The sequence below is a fragment of the Leucopleurus acutus genome, assembly GCF_964270905.1.
Source record: "Leucopleurus acutus genome assembly, chromosome: 3".
Lineage (NCBI taxonomy): Eukaryota > Metazoa > Chordata > Mammalia > Artiodactyla > Delphinidae > Leucopleurus > Leucopleurus acutus.
Genome location: NC_139145.1, coordinates 117516991 through 117543357, shown reverse-complemented (window position 1 = coordinate 117543357; position 26367 = coordinate 117516991). Strand labels below are relative to the sequence as shown.

General features: G+C 36.6%; 1 protein-coding gene across 3 annotated transcripts in view; it reads right to left on the bottom strand.

Moving 5' to 3' along the window:
- FAM169A (family with sequence similarity 169 member A) overlaps positions 1–24650 on the bottom strand; it is a gene marked incomplete at both ends in the record, with an annotated part of 42790 nt that extends 18140 nt beyond the window's left edge. For 2 of the 3 annotated variants that reach the window (XM_082834882.1, XM_082834883.1), the window contains 5 exons: positions 2281–2460; positions 20677–20848; positions 22959–23044; positions 23358–23457; positions 24519–24650. In XM_082834882.1, the coding sequence (XP_082691008.1) occupies positions 2281–2460; positions 20677–20848; positions 22959–23044; positions 23358–23457; positions 24519–24650 (670 nt within the window). The remainder of the gene's footprint in view (positions 1–2280; positions 2461–20676; positions 20849–22958; positions 23045–23357; positions 23458–24518) is intronic. The other variant, XM_082834884.1, reaches the window with a different exon arrangement.
- Between the last annotated feature and the right edge of the window lie 1717 nt (positions 24651–26367).

The window sequence follows — 26367 nt, the reverse complement described above, 5'->3', positions numbered from 1 at the left end:
ATTCACTTGGTATTCAATTTATTTATCATGAGAATCCTAAAAAAGGGTAATAAGAGAGTCTGCCTGCAGTAGATGTGTTTGCATTCCTCCCCAAATTTAGTAAAGCAATAATTAGACTTTAAGAGGAAAATCCATTTTCATATTTTCCAAGGGTATACAGGGTTCATTCCATTCTCATGTATGGGTCTAGACAGAAGCTGTGATTCAAGATGGACATGCAACACTTGGCTCTTGTTTTATGGATTTTTGGTATTAAAAGGGGGGAAAGAAACTTAGAACAAAAATATTTTTTCAGTGGAAATAAATATCTGATGTTAGGTTAAAATCAATGGTAAATTATATTTTATAAAAGTTTTCTAATAAATTACTTTCCAGGTTAAATATTACTTCATTAAGAAAAGAGTAGTGCTATGGACTTTACACAAATGCAAACATAAATCCACTAATTGCTTTTAAAACACCACAACACAATATATTCACACAATGAAATACTAAAGAGCACTAAAAAAGAATAAATAGAGCTACATGAATCCACGGGAATCAATCTCATAATGATAAAGATGAATAGAAAAAGAAAACTACAGAAGAATTCATGCAGTACATATTATTTATATAAAATTCTTTATTTTTTTTGCTGCACTGCGCAGCTTGTGTGATCTTAGTTCCCCAACCAGGGACTGAACCCCGGGCCCTCGGCAGTAAAAGCACAAAGTCCTAACTACTGCACAGCCAGGGAATCCCCTAAACTTTTTAAATATGTAAAACAATATGACATTGTTGGAGGATGTATACGTATGTATTAAAAGTCTAAGAAATGCATGGGGAAAATAAATGCCAAATTGAGGATAGTGCTTATTTCAGGGAAGGGAGTAAGCTAATTGGATAGGACAGAAGTTCAACTTATATTGGCAATGATCCACTTCTCATGGATGGTACATGCTGGATGATACATGAGTATTTGTTACCTTATTCTTTATATTTTTTTGTATATCTGAAATTTTTTTTTTTAATTTAAAAAGCCACCACAGACAAATAACCCAAAGAAAGAATGGTTAAAGGATGTAAATAGACATTTTTCCAAAGGAGGTACATAAATGACCAATAAGCACATGAAAAGATGCTCAACATCAAATGCAAATCAAAACTACAATGAGATGCCACTCCACATCCACTGAGATGGCTCTAATAAAAAAGACAAATAGGGCTCCCCTGGTGGTGCAGTGGTTCAGAGTCCGCCTGCCGATGCAGGGGACACGGGTTCGTGCCCCAGTCTGGGAAGATCCCACATGCCGTGGAGCGGCTGGGCCCATGAGCCGCGGCCGCTGAGCCTGCGCATCTGGAGGCTGTGCTCCGCAACGGGAGAGGCCACGACAGTGAGAGGCCCGCGTACCGCAAAAAAAAAAAAAAAAAAAAGACAAATAATAATGAGTGTTGGCGAGGATATGGAGAAAATGTAACTCTCATACAATGTTTATGAGAACGTAAAATGGTGCGGTTGCTTTGGGAAACAGTTTGGCAATTCCTCAAAAGGTTATGGCCAAGCAATTTCATCCACGCCTAGGTATATACACCAGAGTAATGCCCACACAAAAGCTACACAAATGTTCAAAGTAATACTATTCGTAATATCTAAAAAGGGGAAACAATCCTAAAGTCCATCAACTGATGGTAGATAAACAAAATGTGGCATATCCACACAAGGGAATACTCCTCAGCCATTAAAAGAAAAATTGAAGCACTGATTCATGCTACAACATGGATGAACCTTGAAAACATCTATGCAAAATGAAAGAAGCTAGACACAAAGGACTTACAATATAATTATATCATACAATTCCATTCATATGAAATGTCCAGAACAGGTAAATCCATAAACACAGAAAATAGATTAGTGGTTGATTGCTAGGGGATAAAGGAATGGGGGAATAGAAGAGTGACTGCTAATCGGTACAGGTTTTCTTTTTGGTGTGATGAGAATGTTCTGGAATTAGACAGTGGTTATGGTTGCGTAGCTGTGAATATAATAAAAAACCACTGAATTGTACACTTTAAGAGGGTGAATTTTATGATATGTGAATATTTCAACTTTTTAAGAAAGTTACCACACCCCCAAAATGCCATTTATGTGGAGGTAAGGGCACATTTGCAAAATTAAGCCCTAGAGAGCCAAGGAATATAATTTACTTAATATTGATATATGCACATTTAAAATATCCTGCAGAAACAAGTCAGAAGTGACACTGAGACAAGTTTAACTTTCTAAAAACTTAATCCAATTACCTATGTACATGAGAGAGGTCAGTGGATACCGCAAGCCAAGTGCATCTTCTGTAAAGGAATCAACAAAGTCCTCCAGCATATGAAGCCCAAAGTCTTTGCCTCTATATTTCTTTCTTACGAACATTGTGTCAAGAACTGGCAGTTGGTAGCTTTGGGTAAGAAACGAGGCACATATGCTTCCTGCAGTCATAAAACAGAAATCCGACAATTTTTCACATTTAAAAGGCCACATATGTATATACATTTAGAGAACATGAGTTAAATCTAAAATTGGCTAGTTTTTCTTACATCAAGAAAAATGTTAAAGACACACTTAAGTTTTATAATATAAAATGCTTTCCAGCTATTACGTATCATAATGTATACGAGATGATGAGAAGAGCTATTTATTTTACGTTTGCCAACAGTATCTCATACAAGATAAACAACTATTACCATTTGATGAACTATATACTAGAATACATATCACTGTCCATAGACTTGCACAGCTTTAAAACTCATCAACTATTAAAATTTCAAATTTAAAGAGTATTTGGTGATTGTATATAGTTTATATTATAATACATGAAGTATCTAATTCCAACCTTAGTAATGTGAAATATTCATCTTTTCCCTTTACTTTTTGCCTAGTGATTACAGTCTCATTTGTTATCTATTTAATGATGGCAAAGAAGTGAATTAGTTCTCCAAATTTTTAAGGACTATGGATTAGGACTAAATGGAAACATCTGTTTTAGAAATGGCTAAGTCAGCAATCTTTCTGCTGTGAATATATGTTTTAAAATATCTTGTACGTTTAAGGTTTAACAGGAGAAATGTTTGTAGTAGTAATTAAATATGTCTCTCCTTGTTACATTACAGAGCTATTCTGATTTGTCTTTTAAGAACCCTGATTTGGGTTTTGACCCTCCAGATAGATGTGTAAGCGCCTGTAATGTATCTTAAGATAGTTTATAAGTTGAGGGCATCATGGTGGGGCGGCCCACTTTCTATTAATTTTAGTATTAATTCATAGTTAGCTATCAGTCAACATTCTACTTTTTTGTGCCTCAAGTAAAACAATCTCTTATTCTCAGTTACATTATTCACATGATTTTGGGTAATTATAATAACGTAGTTCAAGAAAGAAACAAATTTTCAGGTAACAAACACCTCACAAATTAACTTTTACCAATCATATCATTTGATGAGTTGGTCAATATAACAAGGATTTTTTCAGTTCAACCAAATAATGAATTACTTATGATTAAATTGGAGAACTTCAATAACTTTTTGCAATAGACTCTAAGACTATCAACTAACTTAAATTCAGAATAGTTAACGCACATTGCTACGTACTTAGATCTTAACTGCTGACATTCAGTTCGGATACTGCTAAGGGTCAAAATGTCTTTATATAGTGATTTAGTTAACAATATTGTATTATATACTTTCAATTTACTGAAAAGGTAGATCTTAAGCGTTAGCACCTCAAGAAAAAAAAAAGAAAGAAAATGGTAACCATATGAGGCAATAAATATATTAATTATCTTGATTTTGGTGAATATATCACAACGTACATCAGATCATCAAGTTATACACATTAAACATATACAACTTCAAATTATCAATTATATTCAATAAAGCCAAAATAAATAAATAAATTTTTAAAGAATCTAACAGGTAGTCTCACCAACAAGCTACTGTGACCATTATCAGTTTTTAATGCCTTAAAATCAGGGTTTTCTCATAGTAACTGCTAGAAGTGATAATGAAATCAAAGGAGACATTACTTTAGAAGTAGCAGTAATTCAAAGGACAAAGCAAAAATGAGAAGAGAAAGCACTATTTAGTTCTCAATACCATCTGAGGATCTGTTGCTATTTACTATTATGTGTGCCTCAGAATACCAACTATATGAAGTAAATTTCCCACAAATTATTTTTTTTTCTGTTTTCACACAAACATTCCTTTAAGTAGAGAAAAGGTAAAGTCCAGCATCTAATAGTGTTCAAATGATCAATTTATGGAACTAATAGTGTTCACAAAGTGTAAAGTTCTACCATTTACTCACCATGTACAATATTCATTTCAAAAAATCATGCTAATTCTCTTTTGCCTACACCTTCAATACTTATTTTTGTATTTGTATCAGGTTCTACCCTGATACAAAAAGCAATCAAATAAAGGGCAGAAAACCTCTGCCCTGTTACCAGAGATTCTTCAGACACATCAAACAGCTGCAGTTAATAGCACAATTACTTAGTAAAGTAAAAACCACAACCTCCTAACTTAGATGAAGTTTTCATTAAAATAAATCTACTAATTGAAATAAAATTAAATTTAGCATTGCATATGGCAGCTTGAATATTTATATTCCTCAGAGGACCACTTTTGGCCACCTTCTTTTTCTACATGCTCTCTCTGGGTAATCTCAGCTACTCTAAAGCCGTCTACCATTTATCCAAATGCTCATGACCACTAAACTTTTATTTCTGTAATACATGAGACTTACTACAAGATGAATGGAAGAGCTCATATAAATGTAAATACAACAAAAAACACATGATCATCTCCAAAGACTAAGCAAAATTCAGTACATTCATGATAAAAATACTCAACATCCTCAACCTGACAAGGGATCTATGAACAACCCACAGCTAACAAACATCACACTTAATGGTGAAAGTCTGGATGTTTCTGCCCAAGATCAGGAACAAGATAAAAATGTTTATCCTCGCCACTTCTACTCAACATGGTAAGGAGGTTCTAGCCAGGGCAATTAGGCAAGAAAGCGAAATTAAAGGCACCCAGATTGAAAAGAAAGAAGTAAAATCACATTCACAGATGACATGATCTTGTATACAGACCTTAAGATTTTCATCTTAAGAAAACCACTAAAAAATTATTATTTTTTTTTAAATATTTATTTATTTGGCTGCACTGGGTCTTAGTTGTGGCACATGGGATCTTTGTTGCCAAGTGCAGGATCTTTTAGTTGAGGCATACAGGATCTAGTTCCCTGACCAGGGATCAAACCTAGGCCCACTGCATTGGGAGCACGAAGTCTTAACTACTGGATCACCAGCAAAGTCCCAGAAATCCACTAAAAAATTATCAAAACTGATTTTTTTACAAGTTCGGCAAGGTTACAGGATATAAGATCAATATACAAAAATCAGTTGGGGACCTCCCTGGCAGTCCAGTGGTTAAGACCCCAGGCTTCCACTGTAGGGGTCACAGGTTCGATCCCTGGTCAGGGAACTAGGAACCCACATGTCACGCAGGACAGCCAAAAAAGAAAAATCAATTGTATTTCTATACACCAGCAATGAACAATCTGAAAATGAAATTAAGAAAACAATTCCACTTACAATAGCATCAACAAATAATAAAATTCTTAGGAATAAATTTAACAAAAGTACAAAACTTGTATACTGAAAACTACAAACATTTAAAAGAAATTAAAGAACACTTAAATAGGGCTTCCCTGGTGGCACAGTGGTTAAGAATCCACCTGCCAATTCAAGGGACACGGGTTCGAGCCCTGGTCCAGGAAGATCCCACATGCCGCAGAGCAACTAAGCCCGTGCGCCACAACTACTGAAGCCTGTGCTCTAGAGCCTGTGCACCACAACTACTGAAGCCCATGTGCCTAGAGCCCGTGCTCCAACAACAAGAGAAGCCACCACAACGAGAAGCCCACGCACCGCAACTAGAGAAACCTCAGGCACAGCAACAAAGACCCAATGCCGCCAAAAACAAATAAAATTTAAAAAAAAAAAAAGAACACTTAAATAAATGGAAAGACATCCCATGTTCATGGTTCAGAAGACAACACTGTTAAGATGTCAATACTCCCCAAACGGACCTACAGGTTCAAAATCCCAGCTGGATTTTTTGCAGAAATTGACAAAGTAATCCTAAAAATCATATGGAAACGCAAAAAAAATACAAACAGCCAAAACAATCTTACCAAAGAAGAACGAAGCTGGAAGACTCACACTTCCCATTTTAAACCTTACAAAGCTACATACAGTCATCAGGCCAGTGTGATATTGGCACAAGAATAAACAGAGACCAACAGAACAGAAGTTCCAGAAGCAAAACCTCTTATTTATGGTCAACTGATTTTCAACAGGAGTCCCAAGGCATTTCTATGGGAACAGAATAGTCTTTTTAAATGAATGGTGCTGGGACAACTGGATATCCCTATATGCAAAAAAATGATGTTGGACCCCTCCCCCTTTCCTCAGACCATATACAAAAATTAACTGCAAATGGATCATAAACATAACTTTAAGTGCTAAAACTATAAAATCTTAGAAGAAAACATAGAAGTAAATCTTCATCACCTTGGGGTAGGAAAAGCCTTCTTAGCTACAACACCAAAAGCGCTACACCACCAAAAGCAAAAGTGACACGTAAAAAGAAGATAATTGGATTTTATCAAAACTAGTGCTTCAAAGGATACCATCAAGAAAGTAAAAAGACAACCCAAAAAATGAGAGAAAATACTTTCAAATTATATATCTGATAAGGGACTTGTATCTAGAATGTATGAAAAATGCTTACAACTCAATAATAAAAACACAAAACCCAATTTAAAAATGGGTTGAAGGGTTTCCCTGGTGGCGCAGTGGTTGAGAGTCCGCCTGCCGATGCAGGGGACACAGGTTTGTGCCCTGGTCTGGGAAGATCCCACATGCCGCAGAGCGCCTGGGCCCGTGAGCCATGGCCGCTGAGCCTGCGCGTCCGGAGCCTGTGCTCCGCAACGGGAGAGGCCCGCGTACCACAAAAAAAAAAAAAAAAAAAAAAAAAGGGTTAAGGATTTAATAGACATTTCTCCAAAGACATACAAATGGCCAACAGGTATATAAAAAATGTTCAATGTCACTAATCATCAGGGAAATGGCAAATCAAATGAGGTATCACCTCATACCTGTCAGGATTGCTATTATCAAAAAAACAAAAACAATGAAGACAACAAATGCTGGCAAAGATATGGAAAATTGGAACCTTTGTATACTGTTAATGGGAATGCAAAATGGTGCAGCCACTATGAAAAACAGTATAGAGGTTCCTCAAAATATTAAAAATAGAACTACCACATGATCCAGAAATCCCACTTCTGGGTATATATCCAAAATAACTGAAATCAGGATCTCTAAGAGATATTAACAATCCAGTGTTCACTGCACCACTATTCACAATAGCCAAGATGTGGTAAAACCTAAATGTCCACTGATGGATGATGGATAAAAAAAATATGGTAAATATATGTACAACAGAATAATATTCAGCCTCAAAAAAAAAAAGTAAATCCTGCAATATACAACATGGATCAACCTTGAGGACATTATGCTAAGTGAAATAAGCCAGTCACAGGACAAATACTGCATGATTCCAATTATATGAGGCATTTAAAATAGTTAAACTCACAGTAGCAGAGAGCAGAACAACGGTTGCCAAGGGCAGGGTGAGGGGGAATTGGGGAGCTGTTAATCAATGGTTTAAAGCTTCAGTAAGGCAAGTTCCAGAGACCTGCTGTATAACATTACACCTATAGTCAGCAGTGTTGTAATCTACAGTTAAAAATCTGTTGAGAGTAGATCTTATGTTAAGTGTTCTTACCACAATAAAGATTACAAAACATTTTTTAAGATAAATAATCTAGACAGAAAGGAGATTAGTGGTTTCCAGGAATTTCAGGGTAAAGGAAATGAGGAGTGATAGCTAATGGGTACAGAAATTCCTGAGGTGATGAAAATGTTCTAAATTAGACAGTAGTGATGGTTGTACAACTCTGTGAATATACTAAGAATCACTTCAGGGTGAATTTGATGATATATGAATTATAGTAGGATGGATCTCAAAATAGCTGTTCTGAAAGAACACAGACTAAAAAAAAAATGCATATACTGTATGATTCCATTTTATAAAATTCCAGAAAAAGCAGGCTAATATATAATAATAGACAGCAAATAACTGTTTGCTTGGGGTCAAACAGGGGGAAGGAAGGATGGTTACAAATATGCACAAAGAAACTTTTGGGGGTAACAGATATGTTCATTATCTTGATTGTGGTGATAGTGTCACAGCTGTATAAATAAGTAAAAATACAACAAATTGTAAACTTTAAATATGGTCAAGTTTTTGTATGTCACTTATACCACAATAAAGCTGGGGGGGGGGGGAAGATTTTTTTTAAAAAAGCCAGCTCGATTTAAAAATGGGCAAAGGATTTGAATAGACATCCCAAAGAAGACACATAAACAGCAAATACGCACATGAAAAGATGCTCAACATCCTTAGCCATTTAGGAAATACAAATCAAAATGACAATGCCATCACTTCACACCTACCAGGTTGGCTATAGTCAAAAACATAGATAGGGCTTCCCTGGTGGCGCAGTGGTTGAGAGTCTGCCTGCCAACGCAGGGGACACGGGTTCATGCCCCGGTCTGGGAAGATCCCACATGCCGCGGAGCGGCTGGGTCCGTGAGCCATGGCTGCTGAGCCTGCGCCTCCAGAGCCTGTGCTCCGCAACGGGAGAGGCCACAACAGTGAGAGGTCACAACAGTGAGAGGCCCACGTACGGCAAAAAAAAAAAAAAAAAAAAATAGATAAAAATAAGTGTTGGCTCACAATGCAATGCTTAAATGAAATGCTTATTTTTTCACAATTTTCTGTGCATCTATATACTTTTGCTGAACAAAAAGAATCATTGCTTTATATCATGTTTACTTTTTCTTAAATAGTCTATTTTCCCATGTCATTAAATATTCCCTGAAAGCATTTAAAAAAGTATCGGCAAGGATGTGCAGAAACTGCAGTCCTGGTACATCGCTGGTGGGAATGTAAAACAGTGCGGTTGCTTTAGAAAACAGTCTGATAGTTCCTCAAAAGGCTAAATTTAGAGTTACCATATGAACCTGGAATTCCACTCTTAGGTATATAACCACGAAAAATAAAAACCTGTACACAAATCTTCATAGCAGCATTATTCATAATGGCAAAATCATAAAAACAACTCAAAAGTCCATCAAATGATAAAAGACAATATTAGAATATCCATACAAGGGAATACTATTTGGCCATAAAAAGGAATGAAGTGCTGATTCAAGAATGGATGAAACCTGAAAACAGTATGCTAAACAAAAGAAGTCAGATGCAAAAAACTATTCTGATTGTATGATTTCATTTACATGAAATGTCCAGAACAGGCAAATCTACAGGGACAGAAATCTATAAGCAGATTAGTGGTCACCTAGAGCCAGGTACCGAGGGCGGGGAGGGAATGGAGAGTGACTGTTAACGAGTACAGGGCAGGGTTTTTTTTGTGGTGACGAAAGCGATCGAAAATTGGTTACAGTGAAAGTTGTACAATTCTGTGAATATACTAAAAAAAATTGAACTGTATACTTTACATGTGTGAATTGTATGCTATATAAATAAACCTTAATAAAGCTGTAAAAATGTAAATAAACAAAATTTATACATGTGACTCCAATAAACCATTTATAATTAGGTTTTTCATATACTCCCCAAACCTGCTTCTCCCCTCCTGTTTACTGATTTTTCAGTAAATCTCATCACCATTCTACCAGTGGCTCAGAGCAAAACAAGAGATCTCATCCCTGACTCTTCCTTCATAGGCCATGTACAATCCATCAGAAACACTGCAGCAATAACTTCATAATTTATCTCAATTATGGTGACTCCTACCTCCTTCTTCCTTGCCCGAGCCACCATCACCTCTCACCAGGGTTTTCTGCAATAATAACCTCTTAACTAACGTAGCTCCTAACCCTGCCACCTCTCTTTCTGGTTTTCTACACAACAGAGCTACCTTTTTTAAAAGGCCAATCAGATTGTGTCATGCCCATGCTTAAAATCCTCCACTGGATTCCTATCACCCACAGAGTGAAATTTAGACTCTTTCCTTGGCCTACTGGACATGTCAGGATATGTGCCGGTCTCTCTCCATCCCCATATCACTCACTCCCTCTACTCTGGCCACACTGGCCTTCTTGTTCTTTCTGAAACACCCTGAACTTTCTTCTGCCTCATGGCCTTTGCCTTTCAGTTCTTTGCCTGAATACCTCTTCTCTTGAAACTTCACATATCTCATCATTCCCTCACTTCCTTCAGAGGTGCTTCTCCGACCACTCTATTTAAGATAGTACCCCCCAACACACACTCTCTATTCTTTTAATCTACTTTTTCTTCACAGACCTGAGAGCATATCGCCTATTTGTCTATTCATTGCTATCTCCTCCTCTTAAATGTAGGTTCTGTGATGACAGTTTACTTACAAAAATTGTATTACTATCTCTCAATTTCTCCATCTTGCTCCTTCTTCTATTCACTCTCCTCCCCTTTCCCTCTCCTTCCCTATCAATATGGCACAAAAAATAACTTTTGAATAAATGAATAAATTTCAACAGTACCATTCAGGATCTACGCATCACATTCAAGAACAGCTATTCTGCTGCAACTGAATAACTCTCTCTTTTCATGGAATTACCATTTCTTCTTTGTCCAACCAGTAATGTGTCTTTCCTGACCTTCATAAAACCTTCATAAAGCCATCAATGTGTGACTGTCTCCACAGAACACAACATAAAGTGAATTCTAAACAAATAATGTGATTATCTTTACAGGAGAGATCTTGTCATACACCACTAGGCAAGTACTCTCGTTACAGTCGTCATGCTTTATAAATTGGTTAACATAACGTTAGCTGTTTTAACAAACCAAATCTGGAAAGCTTAACATTAAAAAGTTCCATTTTTGTTTAAGTAATAGTCTCACATAGCTGTTGCTGGGTAGTGGACGGCTTTCTGACTCACAATCATCCAAGAACTTTTTCAGTTACCTATTGTTGCCTAACAAACCAGCCCAAAATGTACTGGCTTAAAACAAAATTTATTATTTCATTATTTATCACAACTCTCATATGGTATCAGATGGGCCACCGGCACAGCTAAAGGTCCAAATGGCTTCACTCCCACAGCAGTAGCTAGCCGGCTGCTGACTGGAATTGCAGCTGGCCTTGCCAGCTGGGCACCTCAGTTCAATGTAGTTGCTTGAGCTTCCTGACCACGTGGCGGTCTTGAGGTAGGTGTGTTTCTTCCATGGTGACTAGTCTCTAAGAGTACCAAAGTGGAGGCTACCAGGCTTCTTAAGGTTTAGGACAGTGTCACTTGTGCTGCAGTCTACTGGTTAAAGCAAGTCACAGGGCCAACAGATTCAAGCAGGCTACACAAGGACATAAATACTGGAAGCACGGTTCACTGGGGGCCCTCACAGTAACACAGGAACTCACGTTCCTTCTATCTTGTGGCTTCTCCATCCCCTAGCTCTTCAGAATCTTTTGCATTTAGCAGACAGATGAGGAAAAGGAATGCATCTTAACCACTCTGCTCTGATGTCATACATATCATTTCTCTCATTACCAAGGGAAGAATTAGTCACACAGCCCCACCTACTTGTGAAAGCAACTGAAAAACATAATCCCTGACTGGACAGTTGCTGGCCAATGACAAGAATACAGAAGAGGAAGCACAAATATTTGGTAGACAGCTAGCAGCCTCAGCTAACTTTCTGCTTTCTCTTTTCTCCCAGTAGATTAACACTTCCTTTTCAACTTTCAGGAAATCAACTTTGCATCTCAGCAGATAGTACCTTTTGCTGGCAGACTCCTTTCACAGTTATGTTTGCTTATCTCAGGCTATTTTCAGTAACTTATAGCCTAACACCAATATTGACAAATACACCTACTCATGTTATACAATAGTTTTGACTGACCTCATTCACATTTTAAGATTACACTAACTTCTGTGGCCCACACAAATATCCACATCTCCCCCATGTGGTCCACCTTACATTTCTAACTACTCCCCCATGTGGTCCACCTTACATTTCTAACTACATATCTCTTATATGTCCCATAGGAACACTGAACTTTACATATCAAAACTGAACTCAAGTATTACCAAATCCACTGCTCGTATATTCCCAATTTTAGTTAACAGCTTCCCACCTAGGCACCTGAGTCAAAACCCTCAAGATTCATCACTGGTTCCTCCCCTCCCCTTCCCACACACACGCACTGCAGTCACCTCACTCTGTCCATCCAGAAATCTCCCTCAAATCTGTTTCCTTCTTTATCCCTATTGCCTCTTTCCTAGCATTGGTCCTTCCTTCACCTGGATGACTGAAATAGCTCTTTTAATCGAAGTCCCTGACTTCAGAACACAATTTCTTTATCCATCACCAAGTGCTACAAAAATTATCTCCCTAAAATATTTAACCATGATGCCCTTAAATAAAATTCTTTGATCACTTCGTGCCAATAAGATGAAGTTCCAATGTTTAGTATGGCATTTAAGAACCTTCACAAGGGGACCTCCATCTTTACCTCTCCCCATCCTACAATCCTTTTAGTCCCACCAGCTTGCTCAAGGTGGTGGTATAAATACACTTTGAACTTCCATGATTCTGTTCCTTCTTTCATATTTATATTCCATTCATCTGTTTACTAAGAATTTTCCTTCTCTTTCCCCTTCTCTGCCTACTGACATCCTACTTATCCTTCAAAGCCACTTTTAAATATCTCTTTCTCAGTGACACCTTCCTCCAGGCAAAATTACCTGCCCCATTCTTCCATGACTACTACTGTTGATACCTCAAATACAGTACTTATCAAACTGAATTTTGATTAGGTAACTAGTTTTCTGTCTCATCCACTAGACTTTTGGTGCTTTGAAGGCTCACCCCATGACCAGTCATTTTTGTGTCTCTACTGAGAATGGAATCAGCCCTACCTCCCCAATAAACAGAAACCTTATTGGGAAGTATATGCTTTTTAAGATGGCTAAACTTGACCTGAAAACAAAGTACCCACCTCATTTCCCAATGATACATTTCAGGCAGCCACAGAGTACAGTGGGACTCCCCCATGCCTTTGCTCACCACCTTAAGAAAAGGATTAAGCCTAGACAGTCTCAACGCCCTAAAATATAACCTCAACCCTTCTCAAACACAAACTTCCACTATGTTTTGCCTTTAGCTATATGTATTATCAATACTTATCATTTTATATCACAGTTTTGTTATTCCTTAAATAATCTTAAAACAGAAGGGCCAGATATCTGAATTTCAGTGAACAGAAAATGAGTGATCTGCCCAAAAGAGGAGGTAAGATCATAGCTATAGCTCTCAGTAAAAAAGTTGGAAAGTCATAAGGAAAGCTAACTAGCAAATGAAGAGAGGAAAGAATGCTTCCACTATAAATTATTTCAAATGGAAATTACAAAAACCAAAACTATGTCTCCTGGTATTGATCATAATTCCCTTTAGAAGTGAATCAACAAAACTGATTTTAAAGTAGTTGTTGATTAGATTCTGCTTCTGCCATATGGTTCTTGTGCTTTTCCAAAACATGAGTCTTCAAACTGGACCAGGGTGATTCACAGTTGAGGCCAAATAATATTTCCAGGGCTTCCCTGGTGGTGCAGTGGTTGAGAGTCCACCTGCCAATGCAGGGGACACGGGTTCGTGCCCCAGTCCGGGAAGATCCCACATGCCGCGGAGCGGCTGGGCCCATAAGCCATGGCCCCTGAGCCTGCGCGTCCGGAGCCTGTGCTCCGCAACGGGAGGGACCACAACAGTGAGGGGCCCGCGTACCGCAAAAAAAAAAAAAAAAAAAAAAAAAAAAAAAAAAGTCCAAAATAGTACCTAATGATAGTGGCCTCCATTTTGTTTTTTTCTCAGCTTGTCTACACTAAAATGTGATATCTGATTTATACACATTTATATCTTTTGTATTTTTTGACATAGGACAGTTAACAGAACTTCCACTGAATTAACAAGTGGTTTTCTTATTTTTCATACCTGTACGAGATTTTTTTCCTTAGCAGTTTTCTAGTTAGCACAGCCCTTTTAACAGGGGGACGTGATCATCATAGGCCCTGTGAGGATTTATAAACTTCATCTAGTTTTGCGGTAGACACTGATCAGACCCTGGGAATAGTTCCTTCTCTGATCATGTTTACTTCTTACTTTTAATCAAAGTTTTACATGTACATTGTTAGCGTACAACAGTCCTCTAAGATTTGTTGGGGAAAAAAACGTCCTGTGACTGCCTCCCTGATCCACACATACAAACACACTTTCCATCCCCCAGAAACGCACACTTTGGTCTTTTTCGGTATTAACCCCCATAACTCTAAGTAACTTACTACTTCTTGCTTTTTCCATTTTAGGCATAATCAGCTGGCTTCCCAGTATGGAAGATGAGAATTTAGCTTCTATATACATGTACATACCCTACTCCCAATACACCATCACCATACTTCCTCTACATGCCCCGCCCTATTACCCCAATACAGTAATTTATAATTTTGGCTAGGTCAATTTTCAGCATTTACATTACACACACACACACACACACACACACACACACACACACACACTTTTGATAACTGAGCCACGTAGTATATCATGATTGTTTTCCTTTTCCTGCACTGCTTTTTTTTTTTCCTGCACTGCTTTTTGATTTGCCTTAATAATGGTTTATCACTCTTTATTTAGTATTTACCTCTAACTTACCCCCCAGTCTCCCACAACTGTAACACTTACGTTGGTAAATGCAAACACATCAGGTATTCCATATTCTTGAATCAATGACCCAGAGCTTTCTGACTTACTACAATCTAGATTAGTCAATCTCTAGAAAAGTGCTGTCCAAAAGAACTTTCTGCATTGATGGAAATGTTCTATCTCTCTCTGTTCAATGTGGTAGCCACTAGCCACATGTGGCTACTGAACACTTACACAGTGGCTAGTATGACTGAGAAACTGAATTTTAAATTTTATTTCATTTTAATTAATTTTCATTTAAATAGTCACATAAAGCTAGTGGCTACCAATCTGGACAGAGAAGCCTCAGAACTATCAAACAGCTGTGATGCGGGGATATTTCTCTCCTTATTTTCCTGATCTGGTATCATTCTTTCCTGACTTACTTCCTTATTTTAGTAGAGCATAAATTCTGTTAGCTTCCTGAAAAATGATGCATGAGAGGTAAAAAAATAAAAATAAAAATAAATTTTTTTTAAATTAACCATGTAGAAATTTCCTTCTGTCACTCTCATACTTCATTCATTATTTGGGCATAGAATTATATTGGAAATCACTTTCTCCCAGTATCTTAGAGGCACTGTTCCACTTCTAGTGTTCAGTGCAGTGCTGCTTTTGAGAAATCTAATCATTATGATTCTTGATCCTCTGTATAAATTCCCCCTCTCACTCTGTAGAGGATTACAGAATCTTTTCTCTATCCCAGATGTTCCGAAATTTTGCAACAATCTACCTCAGCGTGGGCCTATTTTAATTCATTCATTGCGATGGATGTTCAATGGGCCTTTTTAACTTGGAAATACATGTTCTATAATTCTGAGACTTTTCTTGAACTACTTCATTGGTGATTTCTTCCCCTCCAGTTTCTCTGTTCTCTCCTTCTGAAACATCTATTATGCAGACTGCTCCTCTAATTTTATCTTTTCTTTCCTATTTTCCATCATTTAGGGTTTGTTGTTGTTATGATTGTTCTCCTTTCTAATCAACATCAACTTTATCTCCCTTATACTGAGTCTTTAATTTCCAAGAACTCTATGGATATTCTTTTAATATATCTTGTTCCCATTATGAATGTACTAACTACTCTTACGTTCCACAAATATTGAGTTGTTTTGTTCGTTTTTGCATTGTCTGTCTCTTCCAAATTGCTTTTATTCTTTTTTGGTTTTGATCTCCATCTTTCATATCAGTGACTTTTCCTAACTTAGCTATTTGTTCATAGTTAAGAATGAAACATTAGAGACTTCCCTGATGGTCCAGTGGTTAAGAATCCGCCTTCCAATGCAGGTGATACGGGTTCGATCCCCAGTTGGGGAACTAAGATCCCACATACTACAGGGCAACTAAGTCCGCACACCACAACTACTGAGCCCACGCACCACAACTAGAGAGCCCATGTGCTGCAACTACTAAGCCTGTGCACCATATTAGACAGCCCAAGTGCCGCAACTACTGAGCCCGTGCACCACAACTACTAGGCATGCACACCACAACTAGAGAGCCCGCACGCCACAACTGCTGAGCCTGTGCACCACAACTAGAGAGCCCGCAAGCCACAACTACTGAGCCCACACACCACAAGTAGAGAGCCTGTGTGCTGCAACTACTGAGCCCACACGCCACAACTAGAGAAAGCCTGCATGCCGCAACTAGAGAAGCCCGTGCACCACAACAAAAGATCCCACGTGCTGCAACAAAGATCCTATGTGCTGCAACTAAGACCTGACTCAGCCAAATAAATAAATGAATATTTTAAAAAAAAAAAGAACGAGACATTAAAAAGTTGATCAGTGTGCGAGGTGGGGATTGCTGACAATGACTGGAACCTTTCCCAGGGGAACCATTTATACTGGTATTTTTAGAATATTTTTTCTCTTGGCCCAGTCAAATTCCTCAAAGAGTACTTTTTTGCTCATGTAACCATTAAATAATATTGAAATAGATGGCATGTATTCACACATTTTGGTAACATTTAAAATTTCCATCTTAAGTTTCAATAATTACAAAGAATGTAATTTCTAACATCTTATAACATTAACTTTTTAACAACTATTTATCATAAAAATAACTTTAGACTTACAGAAAAGTTGCAAAAATATACAAAGAGTTCCCACATACCCTTCACCCAGATTCCCCTAATATTAACATCTTACATAGCCAGAGTACTGTTATCAAAACCACAAAACCAACATTAATAAAATACTATTAGCTAAACTACAGGCCTTATTCAAACTCTGCCAGTTTTTCTACTAATTTTTCTGTTTCAGAATCCAATCAAAGATTCCATATGGTATTTAGTTTAATGTCCCAACTCTGATCTTTGATAATTCCTCCACCTTTCCCTGTCTTTCATGATCTTGATACTTTTGGAGGTTACTGATCAGTTATTTTGTAAAATAACCTTCAATTTGGCTTTGTCTAATGTTTTTCTCAAGATAAAATTGAGGTTATGCAGTTTGGGCAAAAATACCTCAGAAATGACGTTATGTCCTTCTCACTACATCATAAATTGGGGTCTCTGATGGTGATGTGTCTCATTGCTGGTGATGTTAACCATGATCTATTAGTTAACATGGTGTCTGCCAGGATTTGCTATGTAAATTTACTATGTTTCCCTTTTCAATTAAACAATATTGATTAAAGAAAAACACTATATCACTACTCTTTTAAATGCATCAAATGGACCCTAAAAACTATTATCAATTTGATTTGATAACTGTCATCATCCATTGAACAACCTGTTCCTTTACTATTGAACTAACCACTCTTAACACTCAAAAAGCTTACATTGTTCCTTCTCCACCCCTGACCTTCTATTTCTATTATATTTATACTACAGACTATTACTCTAATGTAATATATTTTTATACTTGGATTATATATTGATTATCTAATCATTCTTCTCTGCAAAAACGTATCTGTATATAAAAATATACATTTTTTAAGTTTCTTGTGACCATAAGATTCTAAGTATCAATTCAAAAGAAATTCTGAGTTATCATTATAATTAATATTAGTATATGATGGATCAAAACACAAGTATATTATACATTTGGAAAACTATTATACATTGGGAAAACTAATTATTCAGCAAAAAATAAAGTTTTATTGAAAATACATCTCAACGAAATACATGGAGCTTACCTTTTTTTTTTTTTTCAGTTTATGAGTCCATGAACAAATATTACTACCAGAATGTGACAAGGTTCAGCATTAATCCTGTTCCTATTTTTTATTTTTATAGATTAAAATGCTTAATAACCATAGAAGGGACCAGAAAATCTTATTATAGTGATGTTACTCAATTCTGCAAGTTCCCTTTAGAGTTATGTACCAGATATTACACAATGGCCTACTGTTAAAAACTATTTTTAATGATCTGACATCTACCTAACCCAAGAAACAAACAAACTACACATCCCTCATAGTAATCTCTTTATTTCGGGCAAAAAAAAATTTATATACTTTCTTGAATTTCATTATACTATAATAGGATTTGACCTCATAAACAAATATATATATTTGTTTATATATATACATATAAACAAAAAGCCTCTTATATATCAAGGCTATATTTATGTTCCAACTAATATCCCTATATACTGATTTGCTATTTTATTTTTAAAAATCATAAATAGGGCTTCCCTGGTGGCGCAGTGGTTGAGAGTCTGCCTGCCGATGCAGGGGACATGGGTTTGTGCCCCGGTCCGGGAAGATCCCACATGCCGTGGAGCGGCTGGGCCCGTGAGCCATGGCCGCTGAGCCTGCGCGTCTGGAGCCTGTGCTCCGCGACGGGAGAGGCCACAACAGTGAGAGGCCCGCGTATCGCAAAAAAAAAAAAAAAAAAAAAAAAAAAAAAAAAAAAATCATAAATAATAAGTGATATCACAAGGTTTTTATTCAACTACAAATGTATTTAATAAAGATTTTATCTTTTTGCTTCTGGTACAGTTTTTTCCTGATATGTACATTAGGAATACTTCTATCACAAAGTGTTTCAGTATTTGTTTTGGACAATTTTTTCAAATTATTTTACGTTTGGGTTTACTTTGTAGAAAAAAACACTGCCAGACTGAATTAGATGGTTACTGATCCAAAGGCTAGCATAAGCACATCTAATGCCATTGTTCTCTGGCAGATGAGAGCCAGAGCTTAAAGCAGGAAAACACTGAAATAAATAGTAAGGAAGTAAGGCAATTAGTAGAGAAGTATGGAAAGTGCTAAAAGGGGTAGACAAGTAGTACTTGGAAGCTCCAGCATATAAAACTGAGTTGACTAACAGAAAAAGTAAAAATAGAAGCCAGGTCCCAAAGGAGTGGAGGAGTCCCCAAAACACAGAAAGCAAAGAGGAGCCAATGCCTGGAATCAAATACTGATCAGAAATACTGAGGGGGGAATGCTATGTCCTTTCTTAACTGTATGTCTTTCATCTACAGATGCTCTAAATGAGAAGGCATAAACTCTTATGTACTTCAAATGTCTATGAGCTACTTTCAAGTAGGAAACCCCGCTGCAGCCAGCGTGAGCAGCAAAAAGCCTCCAATTCCATAGGAATTACTTGTATAAAATAAAGCATAAAGTAATTAAACCATATTCCAGCCTCAAACTTATGAAAACATTTTAAAAACAATAAAGTGATGCCTTTTATGCAATGCAGCACTAAGCTTCCATTTAACAAACATTATTATTCTGCCTCTGTATGATGATATCTTTCTGAAGTTGCGTAAATTACTGGTTCTACTTCAAATTTATACAAGAATAAAATAGCATATTAAGGGAGAGTTAAAGTATTTACTAAACAGCAAAAACATTTAAAACTATAGATCATAGTTTTTTTATTGAGAAAAAGTGACCTTCCTTTTACTGACTATATGTACTCATCCTACTCATCATGACTGATGTTCTCATCATAAATGTGTACTAATTATACTATTAAGGTATTAGTCACAACTGTCCTTCAAATTAGCAGGAAATTTGGTATTATCTTTAGACTGCATCTGACCACAAGAGCTAAATTTGGCAAGTGTGAAATATTAAAAAGACAAAAATAATGTGAGTACTCTCTGTGAAAGGTGTTTTGGCCAAGGTACAGAACAAGGCTGCCTTTGTTGTGTAGTGGTTGTAAGGTGTGGGGTATATGTGTACATGGAGTAAGCAGGTTTGATTTTTCTGGCTCCAGTAGCTCTAGGAAACTGAATGAACAGGAAAACAGGTAAAGCAAGATGAAGCTGCACTAGTCTTTCAGGAAAAGGGTATAGTTGGGTCTTAGGATCAGAAATAAAAACTTTACAAGATTGACTATTTCAAAGCTGTTTGGATTCTCTAAATATATTAAAGTACTCTGCTTTAGCTGCTTTACTATATCAGGCTGAATCAGCTACACTAGAAGAAAAAGGCTACGCATTTGGTCCACAGGTAGACAGGGGATTTAAAACGAGCCAGTAATAGTGACAGCAGCAGGACTCAAAGTAAAACAAAGACCTTTAAATAAAGGGAAGGAAACGAGAGGGAAAGAAGACAAGGCTCAACATACAACTCTCTGTCCACATACGTGGAGAAATTTTCCACTCTGTTAAATGTTTACTTTTTTTTCAAAAGACTTTCCTAACCAATCCTCACTTACATAGAATCAAAGTACTCCCAAGAAATACTGAGTAAAATCATCTCAATTCGTACTCTAGATACTAATTTAAAAGGGACATTGATACAGTTGGGGTCCAAAAAGTGGGTTTACATCATATATATTTTAAATAACTTTTAAAGACTCACCTGTAGGCTTAACTGAATAAAACCCAATGGCCTCTCCTTTCTTCCACAGAATCTTAGCATAATCAGTACTGCTATGACACAGGAATGGGATCTCATTTCTCTCCATTTCCTGCTTTCTATAAATAATTCGATTCAGAACATACAGAACCACTCTCTCCCCAAGAGTTCTCACCTACAAAGAGATGAGACACCAGGCACAACAGTTAGCATCAACTCAGAGATGTAGTTTACCTTGCTCCCTGCTTCCATACCTTGTACTGACATTCAAGGCAATTTGAATACATTCCGAATGATTTGTAAACCATTTTATTATCACAAAGATGAGACCAGTCATTCATACCAATAACAATCCATTTCTATGGACACAAATTATGCATGAAATAATTAATGCCTCTCAGCAAAATTCTAAAACAGGCAAAACAGGTTTCCAATATACCAATCCCCAGCATCTCCACGTTAGCAGTCAGTGCTCTTTCTGCTTCCAGCTGCCCAGATCCCAGGTCTCCCCCACTCTAACTGCTGCCCCCCACCATTTCTAGTGCTTCTTTTCCCCCCATTCCAGCCTACACATTAAAAAAAAAAAAAAGAAAGAGGGAAAAGAAAGTGAAAAAAGCTTCGTGTTATGCCCTGAAGACTTTAAAAACAATGATTATCTCATTTGATGAGCAAAGCCATAATTATGCTCTTGGGAAAGGAATCTCTCTCATCTTTCTAGGTAAAATGGTCATTTAACAGTCATGTCTTTGTTGTTGAACTATAAGGAATACCTGTCTCCCCCTACACACATACACACATAACCCTCTGCCAGACCAGATAGGCAATGACAGGGGCACCAGGGCAGTCTGATGAAAGCAAAACTTGGGGCAATCACAGAATGGAAACAACCTCACTTCCTACAGGCAGGTCTGCACGGTCACAGGGACACCCTCACCAATTGCCTGACATGGAACAGTGGGGTTTTCCCCAGAGACATCTGTCACTGCTAAAAACAAGAGTCTATCCATGAAATCTATCCCCCCTACCCCAGCCCAAGTCTCCTTAAAGAAAAACAAGAATGTCCTCTAATTAGGCGAGAGGAGAGAAAACGCATTAGGCATACACACACTACTCTCAAAAACCTCCCCGGTAAGGAATTTCCAATACCGAACACCACATGAAATGACAAAGCTCTCCAGCTTACAGGGTATCCCACACCTTCCTTGAACAGCTCTGACCAGAATGAAATTCTTTCTGATACTGAGCTGAAATCTCTTTCCCAAAGACTATACTTTGATATTCTGGATCACATAGTCTACAAATATTTGAAGACAGCCATGATATTCTCTTAAATTTCCTATCAAAGCTAAACAGAGGAAAAGACTAATCTAATATGATTTGGGGTACTCTTGCCATTTCAGTCTTCTCCCTTCAAATTGCTTCAGATCCCTAACCTTTTTTCTTTCTCTTCACGTTGGGCATGCAGATATTACAGGTATAAACATCGAAGATATTGATAAGATAATGGGGCTTTTCTGTATAAACTTAAGGTTTTTATTAGCTTTTTTGCTTTGATTTTACTTCTAATTAACTAAAGCCCAATCTTTTTCATAAGTGCTGCTGTTTTAGTATGGTCTTCATGGTATACAGTAGAGTTAAATTTTTGAACCCACAGATACTACTTTACCTTTCTCACTAATTTATTTTCATCATGTTAGATCTTTCTCTTTGTTTCTTAATTCTGCCTTTATGGATGAGTTCTCCCATTCAGCACTGTGGCATGCAGAATTGATAAGTATGCCAACTATGTCTTCTTCTAAGTAACTGATAAAATGGTGACTAAGACAGAATAAAGGACCCAGTTTTACAGCATGCTGCTGTGGACCTCCCTTCCACTACACTGTTTGGAACACTGAACAGACCACCCAAAATGGCCCTACTGATAAGCAAGTTTACTGGTCAGTCTCTCCTAGAGACAAAGAACTTAGGCAACCACACAGAGATAATAAGCTTTTTCCCACCCAAAAAGAAAAATCAGAAGCTAAAGTTGATATGGGTAACTACAGCTTAACTAAACCACAGGTACTCATTTTTCCTCCCCCAATTCTCGGACACTTTCACATAAAATCAAGGAAGCCCAATCTAAGTGCCAGTTTCACCGTTAACAATGGAACTCTAAGGGTTTAATACAACCCGGTATACTAAAATGGAGAAAAGCTCAATAACTTCAAAAACTATCACTGTTTATGGGAAACATATTGTGAAATGGCCTCCTAAACACTTTTAAAACTACAGGATCTTGTTACCTGCTTAAGTCCCTCTCTAGAAGGGACAGATGTTTTCACAATATCATCAATAGCCCACCACTGATCAGCAAGGTAAAGTGCCACAGCTAAAAGAAAATAAATGATTGTTAACATTTTAGTCTTAAAGTACACGATATTACTATTCGGTAAGGTTTTCAAGGATACCCTTACATATACCCATAGTTTACAATACAATGTGGCAGCCCCATTTATACCATTTTTATTGTATTTCACTCACTAAACATTTAATTATAAGCAACTGAGAATTTTATTTTCCTGAATTTACAGTTTGAAATAAGTTTTCTTTTTAAAAATTCCTTCATGTAGCTATCTTTCAATAAATTTCTAATTGTTTGAAAAAAAATTCCTCAATTTACAAATATTAAAGAAAACAGAGACCTGTGAGTGAGTCCTCAGGTGCAAAAAGAGCAAGAACTTTCTGGGTCTGATCTCCACCATAGAGAGGTACATAGCCTACATTTGACAGGCTAATAGGAATCTGAAACGACAATTTATTAAAGATTAGTGAAGAGTTGGTAAGAAAACATCACACAAAAACGCCATGCTTCTATCAAAATGTCAAACGTACGTTAACGCTAATTATATAATTTCATTTCACAGGAGATATTTCTAGTCTTAAAAAAAAAAAGAGCAAATCAGATAGACTTCGCTTTTGCAGGAATTTTATTAACTTAGGCGAAAAAATGAAAGTCTATTTCAATAAATATTATTGCGCTCTAGCTACGCATATGAATAAAAACAAAAGCATGATATGATCCATAAAGTTGTTAAACTTTATCATCTGTTATTTAGACCACTTGAGGGAGAAAAAATTCCATTTTCTAGTAAAAACCACTAGGGTAAATTCATTTTTCCAGTAAGATATATGCAATACTTTAAATTTTTTCTGCTTTCATTAATCCAACGCTAATTCCCTACTTACACACAATATTGCCATTCAGAGAATTACAAACTATTGATGTTGGAAGAAACTTTAAAGAATTCTTTGAATAAACATCATCTTCCAGAAGAAAAACCTGAGGCCTAAAGAGGTTAGAGAATTTGCCTATCATCAAATTCACACTAGAATTCTAATAATTTCATGTCTAATGATCTATCAAAATATATCTCAGTTTACTAATTAGAAATTTTATTTTAATATTTTGGGAAAAGGAAGATTTGTGACACAAAAATGTGTAATGTAGTGTTTTGCTGACATTTTTTATTAAAAAAATTTCTAAAATAACAATTTCCAAATCTAAAGTAGACTTAATTGGGTTAGCTCAAATATGGTAATCAGTCTTAGCAAAACTAGTAAACTACTTACATATAATTTTAAAGGCACAATACAAATAATAAGCAACTGCCTGTAAAGTTAGTCTTTTTAAAACTTGATCACGCTGCTGTACTAACTAATCAATATTTATCCATTTTACTGAAAAGTCTTCTGATAAAATTTTCAAAAGTGATTAGTTAACACTTTAAAAGATAATAAAAGGATACTGATTTCATGGATAAACTCAACTGAAAAGATCGATAAATCACTGCAGGATGCCTTACCGTAATATTGAGAAGAGAAAAACATTCAGGATTTTCAGGGTCCCCACACCTGAGATCTGACATGTAATCTTCGGCAGAATTTTCCATTTCCTCATGACTGCAATTATCCAGCATATCCACAGGGAAAGCCATCCTCTTTAACAAAAAACATGGGACAAAATGTTTCAGAACATGAAAGGCTATCTTCCTGTACTGAGAAAAAACTTTTTATTGTAATAGCGCAGCATTTTATTGTAAGGAGACTTCTTTTTCACTATGCCAAGACAGACTACAACTTAAGCCTGCTAATCTAAATGTACGTCAGAAAGAAAACTTAAACACTCACTTGTATTAAAAACAAGCAATGAATTAAGAATTAATGCACATGCACCTATGGTCAATTAGTCTATGACAAAGGAGATAAGAATATACAACGGACAAAAGACAGCCTCTTCAATAAGTAGTGCTGGGAAAAACCGAACAACTACATGTAAAAGAATGAAATTAGAACATTTTTCTCACACCATTTACAAAAATAAACTCCATATGGATTAAAGACCTAAATGTAAGACCGCAAACCATAAAAGTCCTAGAAGAAAACATAGACAGAATACTCTTTGACATAAACCGTAGAAATATTTTCTTGCATCTGTCTACTAGGGCAAAGGAAACAAAAGCAAAAATAAACAAATGGGACCTTACTTAAACTGAAAAGTTTTTTCATTGCAAAGGAAACCATCAACAAAATTCAAAGACAACCTACTGAATGGGAGAAAACATTTGCAAATGATATGACTGATAAGGGGTTAATATCCAAAATATATAAACAGCTCATACAACTCAATATCAAAAAACCCAACCAATTAAAACACGGGCGGAAGACCTGAATAGTCATTTTTCCAAAGAAGACATACAGATGGCCAACAAGCACATGAAAAGATGCTTCCACATCGTTAATCATCAGAGAAATGCAAGTCAAAACCACAATGAGATATCACCTCACATGTCAGAATGGTTATCATCAAAAAACCCACAAATAACAAATGCTGGAGAGGGTGTGGAAAAAAGGGAACCCTTGAACACTGTTGGTGGGAATGTAAATTGGTACAGCCAATGTGGAAAACAATATGGAAGTTTCTCAAGAAAACAAAAAATAGGGAATTCCCTAGTGGTCCACTGGTTAGGACTTGGCACTTTCACTGCCGTGGGCCTGGGTTCAATCCCTGATCGGGGAACTAGGATCCCACACGCCTCGCAGCACGGCCAAAAAAAATAATAATAATTAAAAATAATTAAAAAATAAAAATAGGAGTAACATATGTTCCAGCAATCCCACTCCTGGGCATATATCCAAAGAAAACAAAAACAGTTATTCAAAAAGATTCATGCACCCCACTGTTCATAGCAGCACTATTTACAATAGCTAAGATACAGAAGTAAACTAAGTGTCCATCAACAGATGAATGGAGAAAGAAGATGTGTTAATATATACACAATGAAATACTACTCAGCCATTAAAAAAGAATGAAATTTTTTCTTTTAAAGAATAAAAGAAAAAGAACAACATGGATAGACCTAGAAAGTATTATGCTTAGTGAAAGAAGTCAGACAAACACTGCATGTTATTACTTTTATGTGGAATCTAAAAAATAAAACAAATAAATGAACATAACAAAACAAACTCACAGATATAGAGAACAAACTGTTCATTACCAGTGGGGAGAGAGAAACAGAGAGGGGCAAGACAAGGGTAGGGGATTAAGAAGTACAAACTACAATGTATAAAATAAGCTTACAAGGATATATTGTTCAGCACAGGGAAATATAACCATTATTTTATAACTTTAAATGGCATATAATCTATAAAAAC